At 35.5% G+C, this 19,906-nt stretch overlaps 1 protein-coding gene across 1 annotated transcript; it reads right to left on the reverse strand.

Annotated features, from left to right (window-relative positions):
• Positions 1 to 5,967: 5,967 nt before the first annotated feature.
• Positions 5,968 to 19,234, reverse strand: LOC105420700 (DNA-directed RNA polymerases II and V subunit 8A-like). The gene is made up of 6 exons (XM_088850532.1): positions 19,038 to 19,234; positions 18,809 to 18,839; positions 18,596 to 18,706; positions 11,317 to 11,474; positions 8,335 to 8,426; positions 5,968 to 6,376 (listed from the first exon to the last, which is right to left on the reverse strand). The coding sequence occupies exons 4-6, from the start codon at positions 11,437 to 11,439 to the stop codon at positions 6,265 to 6,267; spliced, it is 327 nt and encodes a 108-aa protein (XP_088706658.1). The 5' UTR covers positions 11,440 to 11,474; positions 18,596 to 18,706; positions 18,809 to 18,839; positions 19,038 to 19,234; the 3' UTR covers positions 5,968 to 6,264.
• Positions 19,235 to 19,906: the final 672 nt, after the last annotated feature.

Consider the following 19,906-nt stretch of genomic DNA (forward strand, 5'->3'; position numbering starts at 1 on the left):
TTCCAGTTTTATCTTAATAACATTGGAAATACTGTAGTATAGTCTAGTAGAGAACGTAAAAGCGTAGTATAATATAAAAAGCAGCACATAATGATGATAAGAGAAGTTACAGAGATGTCTACTATGATCCACGTAGTATGAATACTATTTCGAATTTTTATTCTAATGATTAATTTAAACTGCATATAAACAAGCTTTATTTCATAGAGTTAAAAAAGGTACAGGGACAAAGGCAATAACAAATCACTTACAATTTACAAATGCAGTAACTTGAAAAGAGTGCCCATTCGTCCGGACAGAACGAAGGTACTTTATGTAAATTACAATCACACATCTGTGTACATCGTATAAACAAAAGAAGTATGAAAAGATCTTACTCGATAGGGGCTTTCCTCAAAGAAGAGAAGTCGGCAGAGCTTTTAAGAGAATGCGTCGAGTAAGTAAGGAAGAGAGGAAGTTGCAGAGAAGAGATCGCAGAGATGGAGATTTCGACCTGTTTTTGAATGAAGGTTTGGAGGGGCTTTTATAGAGGAACGGAGCAGCTGAGGTGGAAGATTTGTTGAGACTCAATAGTGACATGATAGACGCGGAGAGGCTGAGGTGGAAGATTCGCCAAGATAAGGATAAAAAGAAGGGATGCGACTTAAAGTAAAGCACGAAGGGTGTGATGTAAAGTAAAGCAGATGTGACTTAAAGTAGGAAAGATGCGAGAGAAAAGGAAGAGAAGACGTAAAGAAAGGCTAGACTTGACATAAAGTAAAAAGTAAAAAAACAAATGTATCTTGCACAGTAAAAAAGTAAAACGTAACTTCCTGCGATCTCTTCTCTGCAACTTCCTCTCTTCCTTACTTACTCGACGCATTCTCTTAAAAGCTTTGCCGACTTCTCTTCTTTGAGGAAAGCCCTATCGAGTAAGATCTTTTCATACTTCTTTTGTTTATACGATGTACACAGATGTGTGATTGTAATTTACATCAAGTACCTTCGTTCTGTCTAGACGAATGGGCACTCTTTTCAAGTTACTGCATTGGTAAATTGTAAGTGATTTGTTATTGCCTTTGTCCCTGTACCTTTTTGAACTCTGTGAAATAAATCTTGTTTATATGCAGTTTAAAATAATCTTTAGCATAAAAATTCGAAATAGTATTCATACTACTTGGATCATAGTAGACATCTCTGTAATTTCTCTTATCATCATTCTGTGCTGCTTTTTATATTATACTACGCTTTTACGTTCTCTACTAGACTATACTACAGTATTTTCAATGTTATTAAGATAAATTTGAGGTTCCTGTTTAATATTAGAGGATTCAGGTTTATCTTCCATGTTACGTAGTAGGTTAGCAAATTCTATTTCTTCTTCATCTTCAGAAGGATTATCTATTAATTCGGTTAATTCTAATAATTTAATTCTGTTTTTTAACTTAGTTAGTTCAGATTTTACTTCATTAATTTCGTGTTTTAGTTCAGCAATAGTCGGTTCTTTTTTAATTGACTAACTCGTTTAAGTATGTCAGAGAAACTATATTCTTCAAGAGGATTTATTAATGGTGTTGGTTTATTACGTGTTTTTGCGATTTATATATATATATATATATATATATATATATATATATATATATATATATATATATATATATATATATATATATATATATATATATATATATATATATATATATATATATATATATATATATATGGAAAACACTACGCAGCCCTTATAGACGAAAATGAACAGTAATTTCGCCTATGCTCATCACCGTCTAAAGTTTATCGAATGGTTACAGTTGTCAGGGAGTGTCTCATTTTTCATTTTTTTTCTACAAATTGGAATGATCTGAAATTTGGAGCATGTATTCATAAAAAATAAGACATTCTAATAAAAATATAAAATAAAATAATTCGTATAAATTGACCAAAATTCCCGTGACAATTTATGAGGGTATTTTGATCAATTTATATTTACGAAATATTTTTTTCATATTTTTATTAGTTGATCCTCACTAACATGTACGCTCGTTCCAAATTTCAAGTAATTTGGATTTGTAGAAAAAAAATAAAAATTAAAATACTACTGGACAACTGTGACCGTGCGATGAAGTTTGGAATGATAAGGGTAGGCGAAATCACTGTTCATTTTTGCCTATAAGTGTTCGAAAGAGTTTTCTTCTATATATATATATATAAACATCAGATCGGATCGGATTGACCTTGACTCGAGATCGACTCGACCCGACAAGGTCCATCATGGACCTAGACTAAGACCCGATCCAAATTAGATTTAGTCGTTTGGACTCAAATTTAACCCACCGAGTCTAATATTTGGGTCTAGACCCGGATACATGTAAGTTCGGAAGCCCAATTGCCACCCCCAATTCAAGCCCAAAGCTCAATTGGACCATGAGGTCCTGGTTCTAATTCCTCAAACCTAAATTAGGTTTCTCGAATGTTACAATTACTCTTGCCTATCATATATGAAATCTGACAACTTGAGGTGTGACAAAGGGGTGTCACATAGTACAAATAAATTCTTTTTGGGTTGTAAGCCTGACCAATAACACAACTCCCGCTGCTCGACTTTATATTCAACCTTTAAGGGTGACTATGATATTCTTGTACCAAACAAAGGTAAATATTCTAACTGCACATTTTCCGATTATTTTTTGGGATTGTATATAATGAGATTATTTATCTTTATTACATGAAGGTCACGATCACTCATACACATTAGATATCAAATTGGAAGGCTTGGGTTAGTTACGAAGTTCGAGAATTTTTTTTTAAAACTTTCAGTCTTTTCAGTGACACTCTTACAACCACCCAATTTAAAATCCAATGGACAAGAGTGATTGTGACTTCTTTGTATAAAAAGTGAACTTATATAGTAACATTTACTTCATGGGATTAAATGTGTGCGAACCATAGATAAATACCCATGTTCCATTGTCTTACATTATATTTAAAGGGATTGTCTATAAAGAGACTATTTATCTTTTGTACATAAAGATCACAATCATTCTTATCCCTTAAATTTCAAAATGGATTGTATACAATGAGACTATTTACCTTTGATACAAGGTGATCACAATTATTTACAACCATCTTATGTGAAGTTTGATAGTTTGGATGTGGCACAAAATTCAAGAAAATTTCTTTTGAAGTTTGAGCTTGGTCAATGGAATAATTATTGCAACCCAATTCCACATCAAATGGTCAAGATTACATATAAAAAAAAAAAAACAAAGTAGTTGTAAAAGTGTACACAAAATTCCATATAAAAAAAAAATTAGACTTCGTGGCCTACTTCCAGCCATCTAATTTGACATTTAATGCATGTGAATAATTGTAACCTCTATGTATAAAGGATAAATATTCTCTTTGTAGGCAATCTCATATTTAAAACTCCTCTAGCAAAGTCCAAAACTAATTTGCCTAAAAAGTAGAAGGAAACGAGTCCAAAATATTAAGTGAAGCAAAACAAAGTCAAACCATGATGGAAGCTCATAATAATTCCTTATTATTACTCCCCACCGTGGATGCATATCACATATGGTCGATATTATCCATCGCTATAACTTTAGAAGGTAATTTCCTACATATTTTTTTCTTGTGTGTTTTTTTTAGCAGAGCGTATGTATGGATTATCTTTTCATTTTCATCATTATTCTCTCTGGCTTTGTACTTCTCTGCCCTTCTTACTCTTCTTTGTAAATCAGGCATCCGCTTGAGATTGCGTATTAATTCCAAAATCCTTGCTAAGTCCTCTTTGGAAAACAAAGCAATGTAAAAAGAGCCATTTTGTGCTAGGAAGTCAAAAGGAAACGATGTTCTTTTGTGATTCCTCCCATCATTTTGGCTAGGCCTGAATCGAGCCACGCAAACCCTAACCCTACCCAGGCCCTGTTCTCTAAACAGCCAGCCCGAACTCGGGCCTGCCCTGACAGGAGCCCTAAGCTCGCTCAACCCTAGTCTCTAAAGGGCCAGCCCGAACTCAGCCTGGGCCTGACAAGAGCCCTAAGCCAGCTCAACCCTAGCTCATTTTGGCCTAGCCTTTGTCCTCCCCAAGTTTATTGGTCAACAAGAAAATCAAACCATGAGCATAATCAGCTCGTTAAAAAGATTGGGAAAGGATCCAAACCTTGCCGGGAATAGAGCAATAAAAAAAACCAATTAGATTAAGTGTAAAAGAACGTCAAGAGAAACCCAAAAAAACAGCCCACAGTCGCATCACCTTCACATTATTTTTTGTGAAATTAACTAAAATTCATTAAATATTTTTTAGGAATTATCAGAAATATATTTTAATTTTTTATTAATTAAAAAACTCCATATTTTCACAAACCTCATCCATATGTTTTTTTTTCTTTTTTTTGACAATTTTTAAATCAAAATAATCTGTACGATAATCATATTAATCGTATTATCGTGAAGGACCTGTGCATCACTCTACTTAAAATGCCATGATGACGGTTAAAGGTTATAGATTGGTATCGCATAATCGGACAGAAGGGAATGAATAAAGAAAAAGAATAACAAAAAAAACGATAGAATTGAACAACCGTACAGGCTTTGTGCGTTGCATACGGCTCTGCAATGGAATCGACTCTTCTATCCGAAAAAGAAACAAATAAAATCTATTAGATCCAGATCTTTAATGGTACTTTAAGTGGTAACTACCACCGCATACCATATGGCATTTAAAATGGCATCAGGACTAGGAGTATCACAGCACTCGAAAGACGTAGAGAAATAGAGGAGCTTGGCAACATTCCCAAATCGGAGATACAGACAAGTTTCTCGAGAGAGAGAGCAAATAGCAATTCTTGCAGAGAGATACCGTGGCTAGAGAGAGAAAGCAAACAGAGACGCCAAGCAACATTCCAAATTAGAGAGAGAGATCACGACTTGGTGGAGAGGGAAGAGAGAACAGACTCAGATATCTACATATCGTGTTTATGGAGTGAGAAGATTAGAGAGAGAAATAAAAAGAGAGAAGATTGAGAAAGCCAATACATGGGTTTTTGGAGAGAGGAAGGTATCTCTTAGCTTTCTCCGTAAAGTGCTCCAGGTCCCCTGCAGTATGCGGCTTATATCAAAAGCTTCTAAAGCTTAAAAGAAGAGAAAAGCTTCGAGTCCCAATAAAAGCAAACTTCGTGGCCTGCAAAATGAGGAGCAGAGAGCCCGAGAAAGAGAAGGCTAAAAGTCTAGAGAGAGAAAGAAAAGCTTCTTTCTCTTAGAAGGTAGGCACATGAGATCGAGCTTCAATCACAATCCAGGAGCTCGCTATTTCATGAGCTTCTACTGCTTTCTCCATGTTATTTCTACTCTTTTTCTCTCTCTAATTCTATGTCTCATGCAATATAATTACATCACTTAAAGTGCCGTAAAACATGTTAAGTTCATCACGGTACTTTAAGTACCGTAATGCATTGTCTTCGTAGTAATATAATTACTATTTTGAAAAAAAAAAAAAGCTAAAATTTAAAGAAAAGTATGGAAGTTTAAAAAAGTATACAGTTTTTTTCTAATTTGCCAAAAATTTAAAAATATTTTTAATAATTTCCCAACATTTTATTACCTTTGCAATATGCCGTCAAAAATTAACTGAACTAACTGAAAGTCCATCATCTTCACTTATTAAGCTCTTCAGGTGGACAATGGCCACGGCGCTTATTGGTTTTATTCAACATTTCCCCTAATTTATTGACAATGTTTACAAAATTAACGACCACAACAAACCTGCTTAATATGTTTTCATTGGCAGTCATTTATTTCCCATGTTTACACCAATCAACCAAAAGAAATACAAGGAGAAAAACAAAAAAAGCAAAAAAACAAAACCTTTTGAATTTACTAAAATTTCAATTTGAACAAGGATCTCCCAAATTGTATGAACCATAATTGGTTTCATAACTTTGTCAAATGCTCATTACACTTTATATAATTAAAAGTAGAAGCTAATTAGTAGTCCAATTTCCCTTCATTACTTCCTCTTTCTCCAGTGCGAATTTAAAAGGGGGCCACATGATGCTATATATAACCATGCACCACCCATCCACAATCGTGCGTCACACAGATCAGATACCAAGTTGGGGTACAAATAAAATTAAGTATTTCCTAACTTATAGTAGAAGTTCATAACAAGGCTACTAATGCATTTAGTATACAGCAAGGTCTATGGTCTTCCCACTGAGATTAAGTAATTCGCATCAGATCTTAAAAGCCAATCAAAAGGTTTGTAATATTAACAGAATATGCCACTCAAACTGTCCTCATCAGAAGAAACAATCTCTGATCCAGCTCAAAATTAGCCGCATTTGAAGGATCACCCCTCAATAACATTGGAAGCCCACCAAATGATGCATAGATCTCTCTGCACAAAAACTAAACATAATGAGGGAGATCTAATTGCTATATATTCCACTATACGATCGCAAAAATAAATATCAAAACTAGTGCTTCATAGTACAAAAGTAGCAGACATCATTTGGAAACAAGCTCAAAACATCTAGGTTTTGTTGACCATCTAAACATGCTCATCTGACCATTTAATTCACTCCCTATGGAGCAAAAACTATCTTTAACTACGCGCGCACACACACACAGAGGGAGAGAGAAAGGGAAAGAGAGAGAGAGAGAGAGAGAGAGAGAGAGAGAGAGAGTATAAGCAGAAAACACGCATAAGAGTTAGAGAAGCACTAGTAGTTTATAATGTTCAGTACTTACCAGCAAATGTCCAACAAATTAAGATGTTTCATGCTGCTCAGAAGCAGAAAGTACAGTATCGAGTTTATTTCAGTGTTATGAAATTTCTTAGTGAAGAACTAGTGACTACAACCATCAACCCATCTGCTAAAATCTAAAATACTTACAGTACCAGAAACATAATAAAGGAATGACCAAAATACTTAAGTTGGTTAATTGCCAAGTGTACTAAGGAAATGACCAAGATATCCATAAGATAAAAAAATACATAAATAAATACATACATTTGATGTGTATTCTTAATGAGTAGGATGATTTCAAACATGACTTGGAAGTACCCTGTTGCCACATTATTTTATAAAATAGATAAGAGGGGTTTTAAAAAGGGAAAATATCTAGAATGTGAGTTGTGTTATGTTATGAACTATCAACAATACCCTCATAAATTGAAATAACAATGTATCCCCCCATTACTGACTTCCGCTAAATGACTGAAATCCCCAAAAGCAGACTTTAGAGGCCTTTGCATTTGCAGATGAATTGCGATGCTGTGAATGTTTAGAAGGCAAAATATCATATCTATTATGCAGTGTGTGTGTGTGTGTGTGCGTGTGTGTGCGTGTGTGTGTATTATATCACATATGCATGGTTTTTGTGTTTTTTTACTTTATCACATCTATGCATGTTAAGATCACTATTATCACAAAACAACACACACAGACTCCAAAAACATATTTATCTTGAGATCGACGGCCTCCTCTATAAGGAAATTCATAGTTTTTACTCATGGACATAAGCTAAGGCCCTTGAATTTTGTGGCCTTGATAGCTCACATATTAAATATCCTTTAGAATGATACATAGGCCATTCCATTCTAATATAATGAGTGTCCCATTTTTGTCTGTTGGACAAGTATAGGTGTGGGCGTGCCGGCAAGCACACCATGGCCAGTTGGTTCCTTAGTATCAAGTGAGGTTATCATGAGTCATAACCATAAATTGAGTTCCACATAATAGTAAACATACTGGGTAACATCATCCAAAACTCAACTTGAAATCTCAGCAATGCTCAAATAGATTTCTGAGTTCAAAAATATTGTACACTAGTTTCTAAGGATCAAATTGCACAATTCATTCATCAGTTGATGATTATTATACTAAAAAAATATAATGCTTCTGTGCTGTCCAAAAGCACAATATCCACAATTAATAGTACTGATAATTCAATAGCATAGAGAAAAGCTCTGACATCAAGGAAAATCTTAACAATGGTTTTAGTTTGATTCTTCACAAAGGCATTCAAATACATTCACTTCATATAACTTCACATCACAAAATAAGGAGAAAACCAAGTGAAAGGGAATTCGGATAGAACGCAAAATGCTCATTCAGTAAAGACTAAATTGTTGAAACAAATATACAAACCATATATCAACTACCCCCCTTCTTAACTTCACATATCCTACTTATTGTTGAATTGAATCAAATGAAATCAACTCAAAATTAGTATGAATTGCCAACAAAACAGCACACAGGCTCCTAGACCACTCAACACATTTCAAACTTTAAATGTAACAATCTAGTGTAACAATCTTAGCTTTAATATAAAAAAATTCAGAAGACTTACACTTTGACGTTGGTTCCAGATTCTTCGGAGATCTTATACAGCTTTCCATGCAAAACATACTCAAATTTGTCTGCAAGTGATTTACGTCCACCCTGGATAGCAGAAACATCACACACTATTTTACGATCTTGCCCTAGAACAATATCACAAGTAAATCTACTAGTCTGTGAAATCATAATTTGAAACATATAGTTATTTTTGAAATTTAACATAGATAAACATAATTTAGAGAACAAAATAACTTTATGGCTAAGATAATAATTTATCCGGGTGCAGCTAGAAAGTGCTCATCTAGCACATATGTACAAGAAAAAAGGTTCCTTGTGCATTAACACCAAGGACACCACATAAAAAGTATCTATGGAATGCACTACCATTGTCTCAAAATGTTTGCCTACAATCCAATCCAACCAAGAACGGCATACCTTTGAATGCATCAGATACAACTTAGACAGTATTCGATGAATTATTGACTCCTCTTAAGAAAAAAAAAACATAAAGGAAGACAAATAATGTGAAGATGAAATGGCTACATGGTTGAAATCTTATGAAAAGCAGGGTACCTCTAGCGACGAGATGCAGACAGCAGTGCAATAGTGTCCCAACAGATAAAAAATATGCAACCTACTACAGAACCAACTACAATGTGACCCAAAGGGATTGGCATTACGGGAGCATCATGCACCGACCAACATTGACTTGAAGTGCACAACTTGGATTTTTTCTTTTTTTGCCTAATTTTCTTGTGTTGTTGTTCTTGCTTTAGCCTTGTTAGCGTTTAACATACAGTCTTCTCTTCGTGGTGCTTTCTCATTAATCAATATATTCTTTTGAAGAAAAGGTTAACAATCTTATTAATCTTGTCTTCCAGTTTTCTAGTATGTATTTCTTGCAGAGGTTTAAAATTTTATTTTGAACAATAAAAAATTACCTTATTTCCTAGTTAATTGTGGCGAAAATTTCATGAGAACAGTTGAATGTAATTAGGACTACTTCCAAAAATACTCCATCTTCACTGAAGAGGAAAATAATCACATGATTGTGTGCAAGTGTTTATCCTTGAGAAAATCAAAGACAACTTTAACTGTATGTTTGAGTAAAAATATACCAACATTGACAGGAGACATTAAATGAGAAAACATCTTTCACCCAATAAGAAATAAAAAAGTTTAAAAACCAGGCCGCTCTTCAAAAAGGTATTTTGAGAAGTACCAAGAGGCTCTTCAAAAAGGTATTTCTTGAGCATTGTCACAAAAAAGTACACTTAAGAAGTACCTAGCAGCCTAGTGATTTGGAACTCTTAGTCTAGGACATAATGTTACCAAGCGGCTCTCCAAAAAGGTATTTTGAGAAGTACCAAGAGGCTCTTCAAAAAGGTATTTCTTGAGCATTGTCACAAAAAAGTACACTTAAGAAGTACATAGCAGCCTAGTGATTTGGAACTCTTAGTCTAGGACATAATGTTACCAAGCGGCTCTTCAAAAACGTATTTTGAGAAGTACCAAGAGGCTCTTCAAAAAGGTATTTCTTGAGCATTGTCACAAAAAAGTACACTTAAGAAGTACCTAGCAGCCTAGTGATTTGGAACTCTTAGTCTAGGACATAACGTTCAAAGCTCAACTCCAAAATTTACCGATCAAATGAGGAGCTGTACTTCACAAAATACAAATCAGAAAGAGAACAAATGGTGCATAACTTGCATTATACTCCAAAGTGGTCTACTGAAAACGATATTCCTTATCTAAATTGAAATAATGAACCTCCCGGATCTAAAGAAACAGTGATCTATTGAAAAAGATAAAGAAGAAGCACAACACCTATTCAGGTGTCCAACATGGCAGCCAAAATGGCCAATCGGGAAAATAGATCAATAAATTAAAGTTTGTGTAGATTAAAAATTCATAAAGTTCAAAGAAACATGGGAACACCAGTTAATTTTTTGAAGTTCCAACAGAAAGGAAGTATAAACAACATGTCTTCCTACTTTCCATAAAAAGTGACAGACTTAAAAGATATTTAACAGTTTCAAAGAAATGCCAAGGACCTTTAATGTCAAAAATGTCAATAGGACTTTAGGATGGAACCAAGGTCCTAATGTTTGAAACATGAACAGGTATTTAAGAAATGGATAATGTTTCTAAGGGCAATCAAGAAATGTTGATACAGGTCATAGTATCAATTTGTATCAGTAGATGGCAAACACAAAAACCAGTGTGCAGGTTGACACATGCTAAAGGTGTAATAATGAGAAATAAAAAGATGAAAAGAACAAAGTGAGAAGCGAGCAACAATTGGAATTTTATTTTTGCTTGCACATAATGGACCTAGAACCCAAATAAAGTTTGTGAAGTATGAGCTAACTGAAATTTGACCTGTACACTACCACAAACTCTCACTATTCCTTTTCTGCTGTGCAAGGATATAGACTATCCCCATTAAGAAGCTGAATTTGTAAATGAGCGGGCAAAACCCAAGACAACAAGAAAAAAATAATGCAACGTCTGGAAAATTGAGATCTTCAAGGACAGTGGTAATCCCTTTTCCATTGAATGGAAGTTCTTTTGTAACATGATTTCACAATGGATGGTTACTATATTAATAAGAAGAAGGTGACATTGTACATTCATTCGGCACATTGTATTTGATACAGATAAGGCCTTGTTGGATAACTCCGTCATGGCCAGCTAAGCCGGTCATGTCGATCCCAAGCCCGGGTAATGGAGGAGGAATATGTTAGGTCAGGCGGCCAGCGTAAAACGTTGTCACATCTTTTTATGAAGCCGACCCCAAGTAGTTGGGATAAGGCTCGGATGATGATGATGGAAGATAAGGCACTTTCATCCTCTAAATGGAATCGAATCACACCAGAGCATGGCATACAAGCTATACAGTTAAGCCCACTAGAGCATATAGCTGTGCGTTGAGGAACATATCAAGCTAGGGATTGACAGATCAAAGAAGGTGAAATGCAGATGCATATACCTGAGTAAAATAACCAGTATCAGGAGTCCCATCCAAGATTAGAGTTGGAGCCAGTACCATTGTAAATTTGTCACCCACATTAAGAGGATATACCTCTGTATTAACATCTAACTGCATGAACATATCAAACTGCTCGCTACGTGCTTCAATTCAGGAAACTGAAAGCCAGTATTTTCAAAAGCCTCAGCTCAAAAGATATACGAGAGGAACATAACATGACAAAGAAAAGATTGAGATTGGTTAAAGAAAATTGCTTGTACAAAATAGCATGCTAATCAAATTTTGAGATCTCCCAAAATCAACTTCCAACTCAATTTTCACAAAATGGGGACTACACTCACAGACAACATTCAACTACTGCTACAACAAATTCAATACTCAAATAAAATTACTTATAGGTGCATCAAAGGCAGAGAAAGATGAACACACATATAAGGCAATTTTTTTTTTGATAATACAAATATTAAATTTTGAATGTATCAAATATATATTAAGACACCAAATGTGCAACTCTAAATTCTATATTGACTAAGCACGCATCAAGTTACATAAAATACCTAGCATACATATCCAAGAGAGAACATATGCAACATTAGAATAGGATGATAAACTAATGCATCATTAAGCGCAGATCTGTATGAAGTTACAGTTTAAGAAATGCACATATTAAATTGCATACCAAGTGAGGAGTTTGAGCAGGCATCCCACCTATCGTATTAAGAGAAAATTACATGGACCACCCTTCCACAAACTTTCTATACATAAAATCCCCTGTATTTTTTATTCACATCATAAAACTTGTTACTATTCTCTTTCTGCATTGACCGCCCAAGGTGAAATTGTTAGGTAATTTTGGATGAAAATACCCCTATCAGTCAAACACAAAAAATTAAAAAATTAAAGATTAAAAAATTAAAAATTAAAATAATTTAAGTTTAAGGTTGGTTCAACCCTTGGAGGACCGGACTGACCTCGGCTCCAAGAACTTTCCCGAAGGTTGAATTGGCCTTAAACTTGAAATTTTATGTATTTGACTAAGTGGGGTATTGTCATCCAAAATGACAAAAAAAAAGGTTTATGGTGTGAATAAAAAATTATCGGGGTATCTATGTGTAGAAAATGCAAGGTGGGAGGTCTATGTAATTCTCCCTTGTCATCATCATCATCTAAACCTTATCCCAACTATTTGGGATCGAGTACACGAAACCTGTTCCACCATTCTGCGCTATCAAAGGCCATACTCTCAATTAGATCATAAGTCATCATATTTTTTTCTATTACTTCCATCCATATTCTTTGCGCCCTTTTAAAGACTTCCACCTAAAATAAATCACCCTTCCTAACCGGTGTTGTTCTAGGTCAACATTACACATGCCTAGACCAGCTCTATCTACTTTCCCTCATTTTATTGCCCATTGGAACTAACCTTAAGCCCCCTCAAATGTATTCTTTCCGAATTTTATCCTACCTTCTCTTGCCACTCATCCATCCAACATCCTCATCCTCAGCCAATGTTTCATAAAACGCTAGGCGGCCAGCCCAACGCCTAGCGACTAGGCATTGGGCGGGCGCCCTGAGGTGAAAAGTTTTTAGAAAATTGCATATATGCACATATATGCAAATATTTGTGTTAATTTCGTATTTTTTGCATTATGCGTATTCTAACTAACTTTTCAAAAAACAACTAAACAAGAAAATAACTAAAAATGACATCTCAAACGAACTCCAATTCCTCTCACAACCAGAAGAGCTAGTTATTAAACTGAAACATAAATAGCAATCTCCTACATGTTTGGAGCACCACTCCCATGCTGGCTGCAATTTGGGTGCAATTTCCATAATTACTTTAACATTGTCATAATTCATAAAGAAGTTTAGCGAATTTAAGATACAACATTAGTCATTAGGAACTCAAAAGAAAATTTCCAAATGAAATAATATTACCTGGATCTGATTTGTCCTTCGTCTCATTGCCATTTCTTTCCTGAACGACTTCAAACACACTTCTACAAAATGAGTTCATCAGTGGACATTTTATCTTGGATTTCCATGTTGAGAACTAGTCTCTCAAGGCACTCACTAAATCCATCCATGATTGCATATTTCCTCTCCATATCTAGGTCAGCATAAAAGAACTTTGGGTTCAAATAGTATCCAACTACATGCAAATGATATATTAAGCTGCCTATCCCACTTTCATTTACAATTTCCCAAATTGGGCCAAACTTGGCCTCATCATTGCCCAAATTCTCTGCCATCTCCTCCTTAGCTCCTTCTAGTGTATCATATATAAAGCCCATAGAGGGCTTGTCAGCATCAGCCAAGTGCAAGACCTCGACCAAAGGTAGAAAAACTGCTAGTGAGTGCTTCATCCCAAGCCAAAAAACTTTAGAAAGAATAATATGTCATTAGCCCTCTTTCATTTGGGATCTCTAGACCACCTAAACTATTCCAATCCTATGAAGTGAACATAGATCTCAATAGGATCCTCTTGCCAAATATGCTCTAAGACTCGGCCACTCAGGTAAGTAGTAGCAAACCTGATGACCACATGCCTCACCAGCTCCTCCTTTTTGGTGAACTTGTATATCATCTTAAGATTAATAGTGTGGCTGAATATGGACTTTGTGACCTCCTTAGCCATCGAAAATGTCCCTTTAATACTAGACAAGTCGCCAATGAATTATATGCTCCTCCCCAACCTCCTCAATGCGCTTATCAATTAAGGATAATATATAATACACATCATGAATCTCTCCAAAAGCATCAATGGAAGTCAAAAATACTATAGCAAAGGGACAATTCACCAATAGGTTCATGATATTCCCCCTCATATCACTTCATGCATCAGTCATTATGGAAACCCTGAACTGCACCCATCCATCCTCATGTAAACCACGAAGTGAGTCACCCATCCTTAGTGTGTTCTACCTCTTTCTTCAATAGTGGCTCTGAAATCTCATAAGGGGTTGGGCCATTCAACCCTAGCCCAAATTGGCCAATTGCGTCAACATTGTATGGAAGCCACTTAAACAAGCATTATTAAAAGAAATGCCAGCATGATAAAACCAACTAGCAATATACTAAATTACCCGGCCTCAATTTTCCTTCTTATATCTCTTTTCTAGTGTCGTTTCTCTTCCCCTTACCCTTTCACTTTCTCAACTGCAGTCTTCGGGTTAGGTGTAAAAAATATAATCAAAGGGCATGCATCAGTCATTATGGAAACCCTGAACTCCGCCCAACCATCCTCATGTAAACCCCAAAGTGAGCCACCCATCCTTAGTGTGTTCTACCTCTTTCTTCAATACTGGCTCTAAAATCTCATAAGGGGTTGGGCCATTTAACCCTGGCCCAAATTGGCCAATTGTGTCAACATTGTATGGAAGCCACTTAAACGAGCATAATTAAAAGAAATGCCAGCATGATAAACCAACTAGCAATATACTGAATTACTCAGCCTCAATTTTCCTTTTTATATCTCTTTTCTAGTGTCACTTCTTCGCCTTACCCTTTCACGTTCTCAACTGCAGTCTTCAGGTTAGGTGTAAAAAAAAAATCAAAGGGCCCTTTTATTCAAGGCCTCTTAGAACTCTGAGATACTGCCACCTAGCCCACCTCCTCTCCCCCTTCATCATCCTCATTAGTGTTTTCATCATCAAAAATATTAACGCCAACCCTCAATTCTGCATTTCTTCTATATCCTTCTCCTTTGGTAATCTTTTATTTCAGCTTTCATATAGTTAAAATTCTCTTTCTTTACAAGATCATGAACTTTTGACATGGGGCAATATTTCCTCTAATACTGGCAAGATGTTTCTTAAATTTATTTATCTCAGGATTCAAAACAATCCACAAAAATTGCACAGTACTTTGTGTATTTTTTTTATCCCGGTTAACATAATACTTCCATCCCTAATCCCAACTCCTATTTGACCGCATGGAAGACATCTAAAATCTGAAAAAAGAAATCTCAAATATTGATTGTAAACCAACTTTTTGCCCGGTCTTTGTTCTTCATTGTTTTTTATATCTTTCGAGCTAGAACTCACCTCGCAAAAGTCTTCAAAAACCTTCACTAGTAACCTAAAAGAAATTCTGAAAATGAAGAGTAAGCTTTTGGATGCTTTTTCAAACATCATATTCTTTTTTCAATTCAAAGATATCTCAAAATCAATCAATTTGAGAGCTTAGATTCGAAATGTTTTACACTTTGGCAGTTTAGAATAGCTCCATAGTCATTTATGTAAAATTAGTGGGCCAAAATGACCTGAAGTGCCCTTGGGGTCACTTTAATCTAAAAAAAAAGGGCCCAATACCTAGGTGCCCACCAAGGACTGCGCACTAGGCACCAACCTAGGCCGCCAGGGCAAGCACCCAGGTATTGACGTTCATGGAGGCTGTAGAGGCCTAGGCATGCACCATAAGGTCCTTTCAGTGCTTAGGCGGTGAGTGGACCATTTGTTTGAACAATGATCTCAACTATGCTCATTCTATAATATGTTGTTTCTTGACCGCCCAACATTCCATCCCATAAATTATGGCTGGTCCTACAACCGTCCATCCTATAAAACTTCTCCTTTCAGTTTCATTGGTATGCGACGATCACATAGACTCCAAAAGTGCATCTCTATTTCGTCCACCGAGCTCTAATTTTATGAGCAACATCTTCCTCAATCTCTCCTTTCTTGTGGATTATTGACTAAATATATCACGCTCTTTCGAGCTCACTATGTACAAGTATCCTCACTACATCACTCAAAAAAGGTACATAATCGAAGCTCTCAATGTTGAGGGGAACAACGACCATTCCCTTGGGAGGGCACATTTGAAATATCAAGGTAGGTTACAAGGGGATATTTGGGATGATTTAAAGCTCAAAATTCATCCAAACATCTGGGATCAGAAATCAACTAAAAGTGTTTCAACATCTACCTAGTTATTCTCAAACTTTGGATTCTAGCATTCAGTTCTTCAATTTTTATACACATGTTATATAAAACATATACTTTATTAGATATTACACGCAATATATGTAATTGTGTATAGCATATGAATATATATATATATCCCTCAAGCACAAAGCGCCACCTAGGCAGCCAGGGCCCAAAACGTTGATAAAGGTGACGCAAACTACTTTTTAAAGGTATAACTTTTCACATGGATGCCCATTTAAGGTGATTTGGAACTCAAATTTGAAGGTCTCTCGGAGATCCATGACTATATCCTTGGGCTTTTTTACCAATTTGGATGTTTCGGCCCTCAAATCTTTGTTGAAAAGCAACTGAAATTTTTATTAGGAATATTGGCATTAAATAAGAAAGTGTGAAACTTCGATTTTATTTTAGAAAGTCAAAGTTATTTCCCATTTGTTGTTAGAAGTGTTCCACAAATTAACTTCCTAATTTTGTAAAGGGGCTAGCTCCCAAAATTATAAAGGATCTAGTTCCTTAATATAGGAAGGGAGAGATTTTATGATTGCCTAAATTTCAAGTTAAGGAAGATAGGAGGTTCCTATATCTATAAATAAAGATGTAGGCCCAAGGCCAACGATGATAGAGATTGAGTTGAGAAAAGGTTTGCTTATGATTGATTTAGTTGATATCATTTCGGTTAGTGAAGATGCCAATACAATTCTATGCCTCCGAAGTAGAATAAGGTCTTTGACTCCTTATACAAGTTAAAATCTTCTTCTTCCTTCAACCATTCTCTCCTTACTATTCATATACCACCATTTCGCCAAAACCCTATGAAAACCCTACCTCCGTCATTCCAAAAGTTCTTTAGACCCCTAGGAAAATCAGCCCATAACAGAACCTAACAATGGAGCCAGAGCCGATCTACTAGCTAAGGATGGAGCCAGAGCCGGCACTGAAGACTAGTGGTGTTATGGGTTTTTTGCGGCGCTCTAAGGGAGGTGTTATGGGGTTTTTTGCGGAGCTCTAAGGTACTGTGCTTTTATTTGATTCTCTTCCTCGCCCCCTTTGTATCTTTTTTGTACACTAACTCTTTACTGTGTAAGGGGACTTCTTATAACCCCATTTTGTTTACGGTCTTTTGACCCATTTTTTACCAAGAGCCCTACCGTTTAGGCACTCCTGGTTTGCCTTGTCTCTTGTATCTATCTCTCTTTCTCAATACAAACGTTAACAGTTATAAAAAAAAAAAACAGAACCTAACAATATATCTTCAATCCCGACTCTTTTCTATTTCAAAACCAACCCAAGAGCCATTCATTCTTGTATCTTGATGGACTGTTAAAGTTCAATAACTTTAGCATCCATTAAACCCTTTATTTTTAACCCTAAAGTTCACCTTAACCTCATCAAGACCTCCCCCAACCCCCAAATAAATAAATAAATAACCAAAAAACCAGAAAAGAAGTAGCCTGAGTCCTACCTCCTTTATGCCTCCTACAACCCACTCCTACTACGGTATAGGCAACTTGAATCAACCATGACCCTGTTGACTTAAATCTGAGATATAGCCCACCAAGCCTTTGCCAAACTCATGCAGGAACTTTGTCCTAAATCAAAGTGCAGCCCAATCTATGAAATTTTACCGATTTCATTTTTCTTATCAAATCCAACAAGGTTATAGCAACTATGAAATCGATCAACGGTCTCAACAATTGTTTTGACGGTCTTCCTCTGAATAATGCATCATATTTTACTAGCAATGACCATCACACAAGAACTGCAAAATTGAAAGATGAAAAGAATAGATTCGTTGCAAAAAATTGAACCTTTGACCACTTCAAATGATTTTAAGTTGGTTAATAAGGCATGATTCATACTAATAGGGTGCCTATAGGAATTATCACTGGTTACATCATTTTTTTGTTGTGGACTGCATTCTTGTTGTTATTTACAGTGCAAGCACTTCATACATTGATTTCTACTTTCTACGCACACGCTATTTAATTTACAAGGTTTACAGCAATCAAATATAAAACTCACTAAAATAAGAGCAATTTTTTAGAGTATGCAAGTTTGGTGTGTGTGAAGGACACAACTAAAAACATTATACCTGCTCACCCAAACTAGAAGTTACACCACCAGACCAAAAGCCACAGGCATGTAATTGACATGGTAATTGGTGATTTTCCATGAACATTATTTATTTCAAAGTTATACTTTCAAGGTAGCATGTTTACTACTAAACCAGATGAAAAAATCAATAGGGTGGAATGTATATACTTTGAAGATCGCATATTTCCTACTAAAAAACAAAAAAATATTCAATAATATGTAAACGTGGAAAGACAAAAAATGTAGACCTTTATCAAACTTCTTTCCATCTGGGTTCAACTTTGTCAAAGTAAAGATATCCCCAAAGAGTAGCTCCACCATTTTCTAGAATAAAATTTCCCACACAAGCAGAACTGTTCCTGCAAGTAATGAGATAGAGAGAGAGGCAAAAATTAAACAATGTTAACAAGAAGTCCATTCATTTGCATGAGTTTCGACAAATTCAAGAGTTCCACACTTACCGCACTACAATAGTCACCTAAGTATTGTTCACTGCAACAGAAAATAAAATGGAGTCAGAAATCTGTGCCCTTTCTCAATTTTCTTACACATTCAAGTCCCAAAATCACATTCTTTGATCCAAAATTTCAACTTATGCTAGCTTTTCACTACATCTCCCTATTAGAAGTTCATGATCCAACACACACACACACATGGGGGAAGGGGGGAAGGAGAGAAGGAGAGAGTCACCTCTAAATTTAGCCCAACAATGAATAAGTATTCTTTGATCAATGAAGAAGTCTCCCTTCTCTCTCTCACACACACAAAAAACGCATGAAACAATGAATGACTCAATTTAACTCAAAACTAAAGAAGCTTCTCTTTTTTGTTGAGTTCCACCTCTCACTCTCCAAGCATAAGAAGTTTAACGATTTAAAAGGACATGCGTCCAATGACACCATTTACTTTTGATATATACATGCCACAATCATCATTAACTTTTTAACATAAAAATTTATGATTAAAGATATGTTATTGTTTAAACACAAAAGCCAAAACAACATTTCTCGAATGTTGTGACGCACTTTCATCTTTTAGATTTCACATCTAATGGTTAAAAGTGATCATGACCTCCTTATATCAAACTAACTGATCTCGTAATATACAATCCCTTAAAATAGAGATCCCTTAGTGAGAAATTAAAAGGAAAAAGAAATCAATAGTGCTTCACATGATATTGCATTTTAATAATAAATAAGAGAAAGTAAGTAGACTCGATAGACTTTCATTACATAGAATTAAAACACGTCCGTATTAACATTCAAGTTGTTTCTCAACCAATCAAAATGGAGAGGAGGAAAAGACAATACAATACATACCAAAAAGAATACTGGCAAAATAAAAATAGGATAAAAGAAGATTTCCATTCCTTTTCTTCTCACTCTTCTCTTTTCCCACTTGTATGTTGCAACTTTCCATGTGAACCACAAAGTGGAAAGAAACATAATGGCTACCAAACTGAAAATTTTAACCTCAAGTGCATCAGAGAAATGAAACAACAATAGATCGATGGAGAATAATGGAGAATACGATAAAACTGTTGCACCAACTGTGAGCAA

The sequence above is a fragment of the Amborella trichopoda genome, chromosome 10 (genome assembly GCF_054954075.1).
Source record: "Amborella trichopoda isolate Santa Cruz 75 chromosome 10, AtrichopodaSantaCruz75HAP2 v2.0, whole genome shotgun sequence".
NCBI lineage: Eukaryota > Viridiplantae > Streptophyta > Magnoliopsida > Amborellales > Amborellaceae > Amborella > Amborella trichopoda.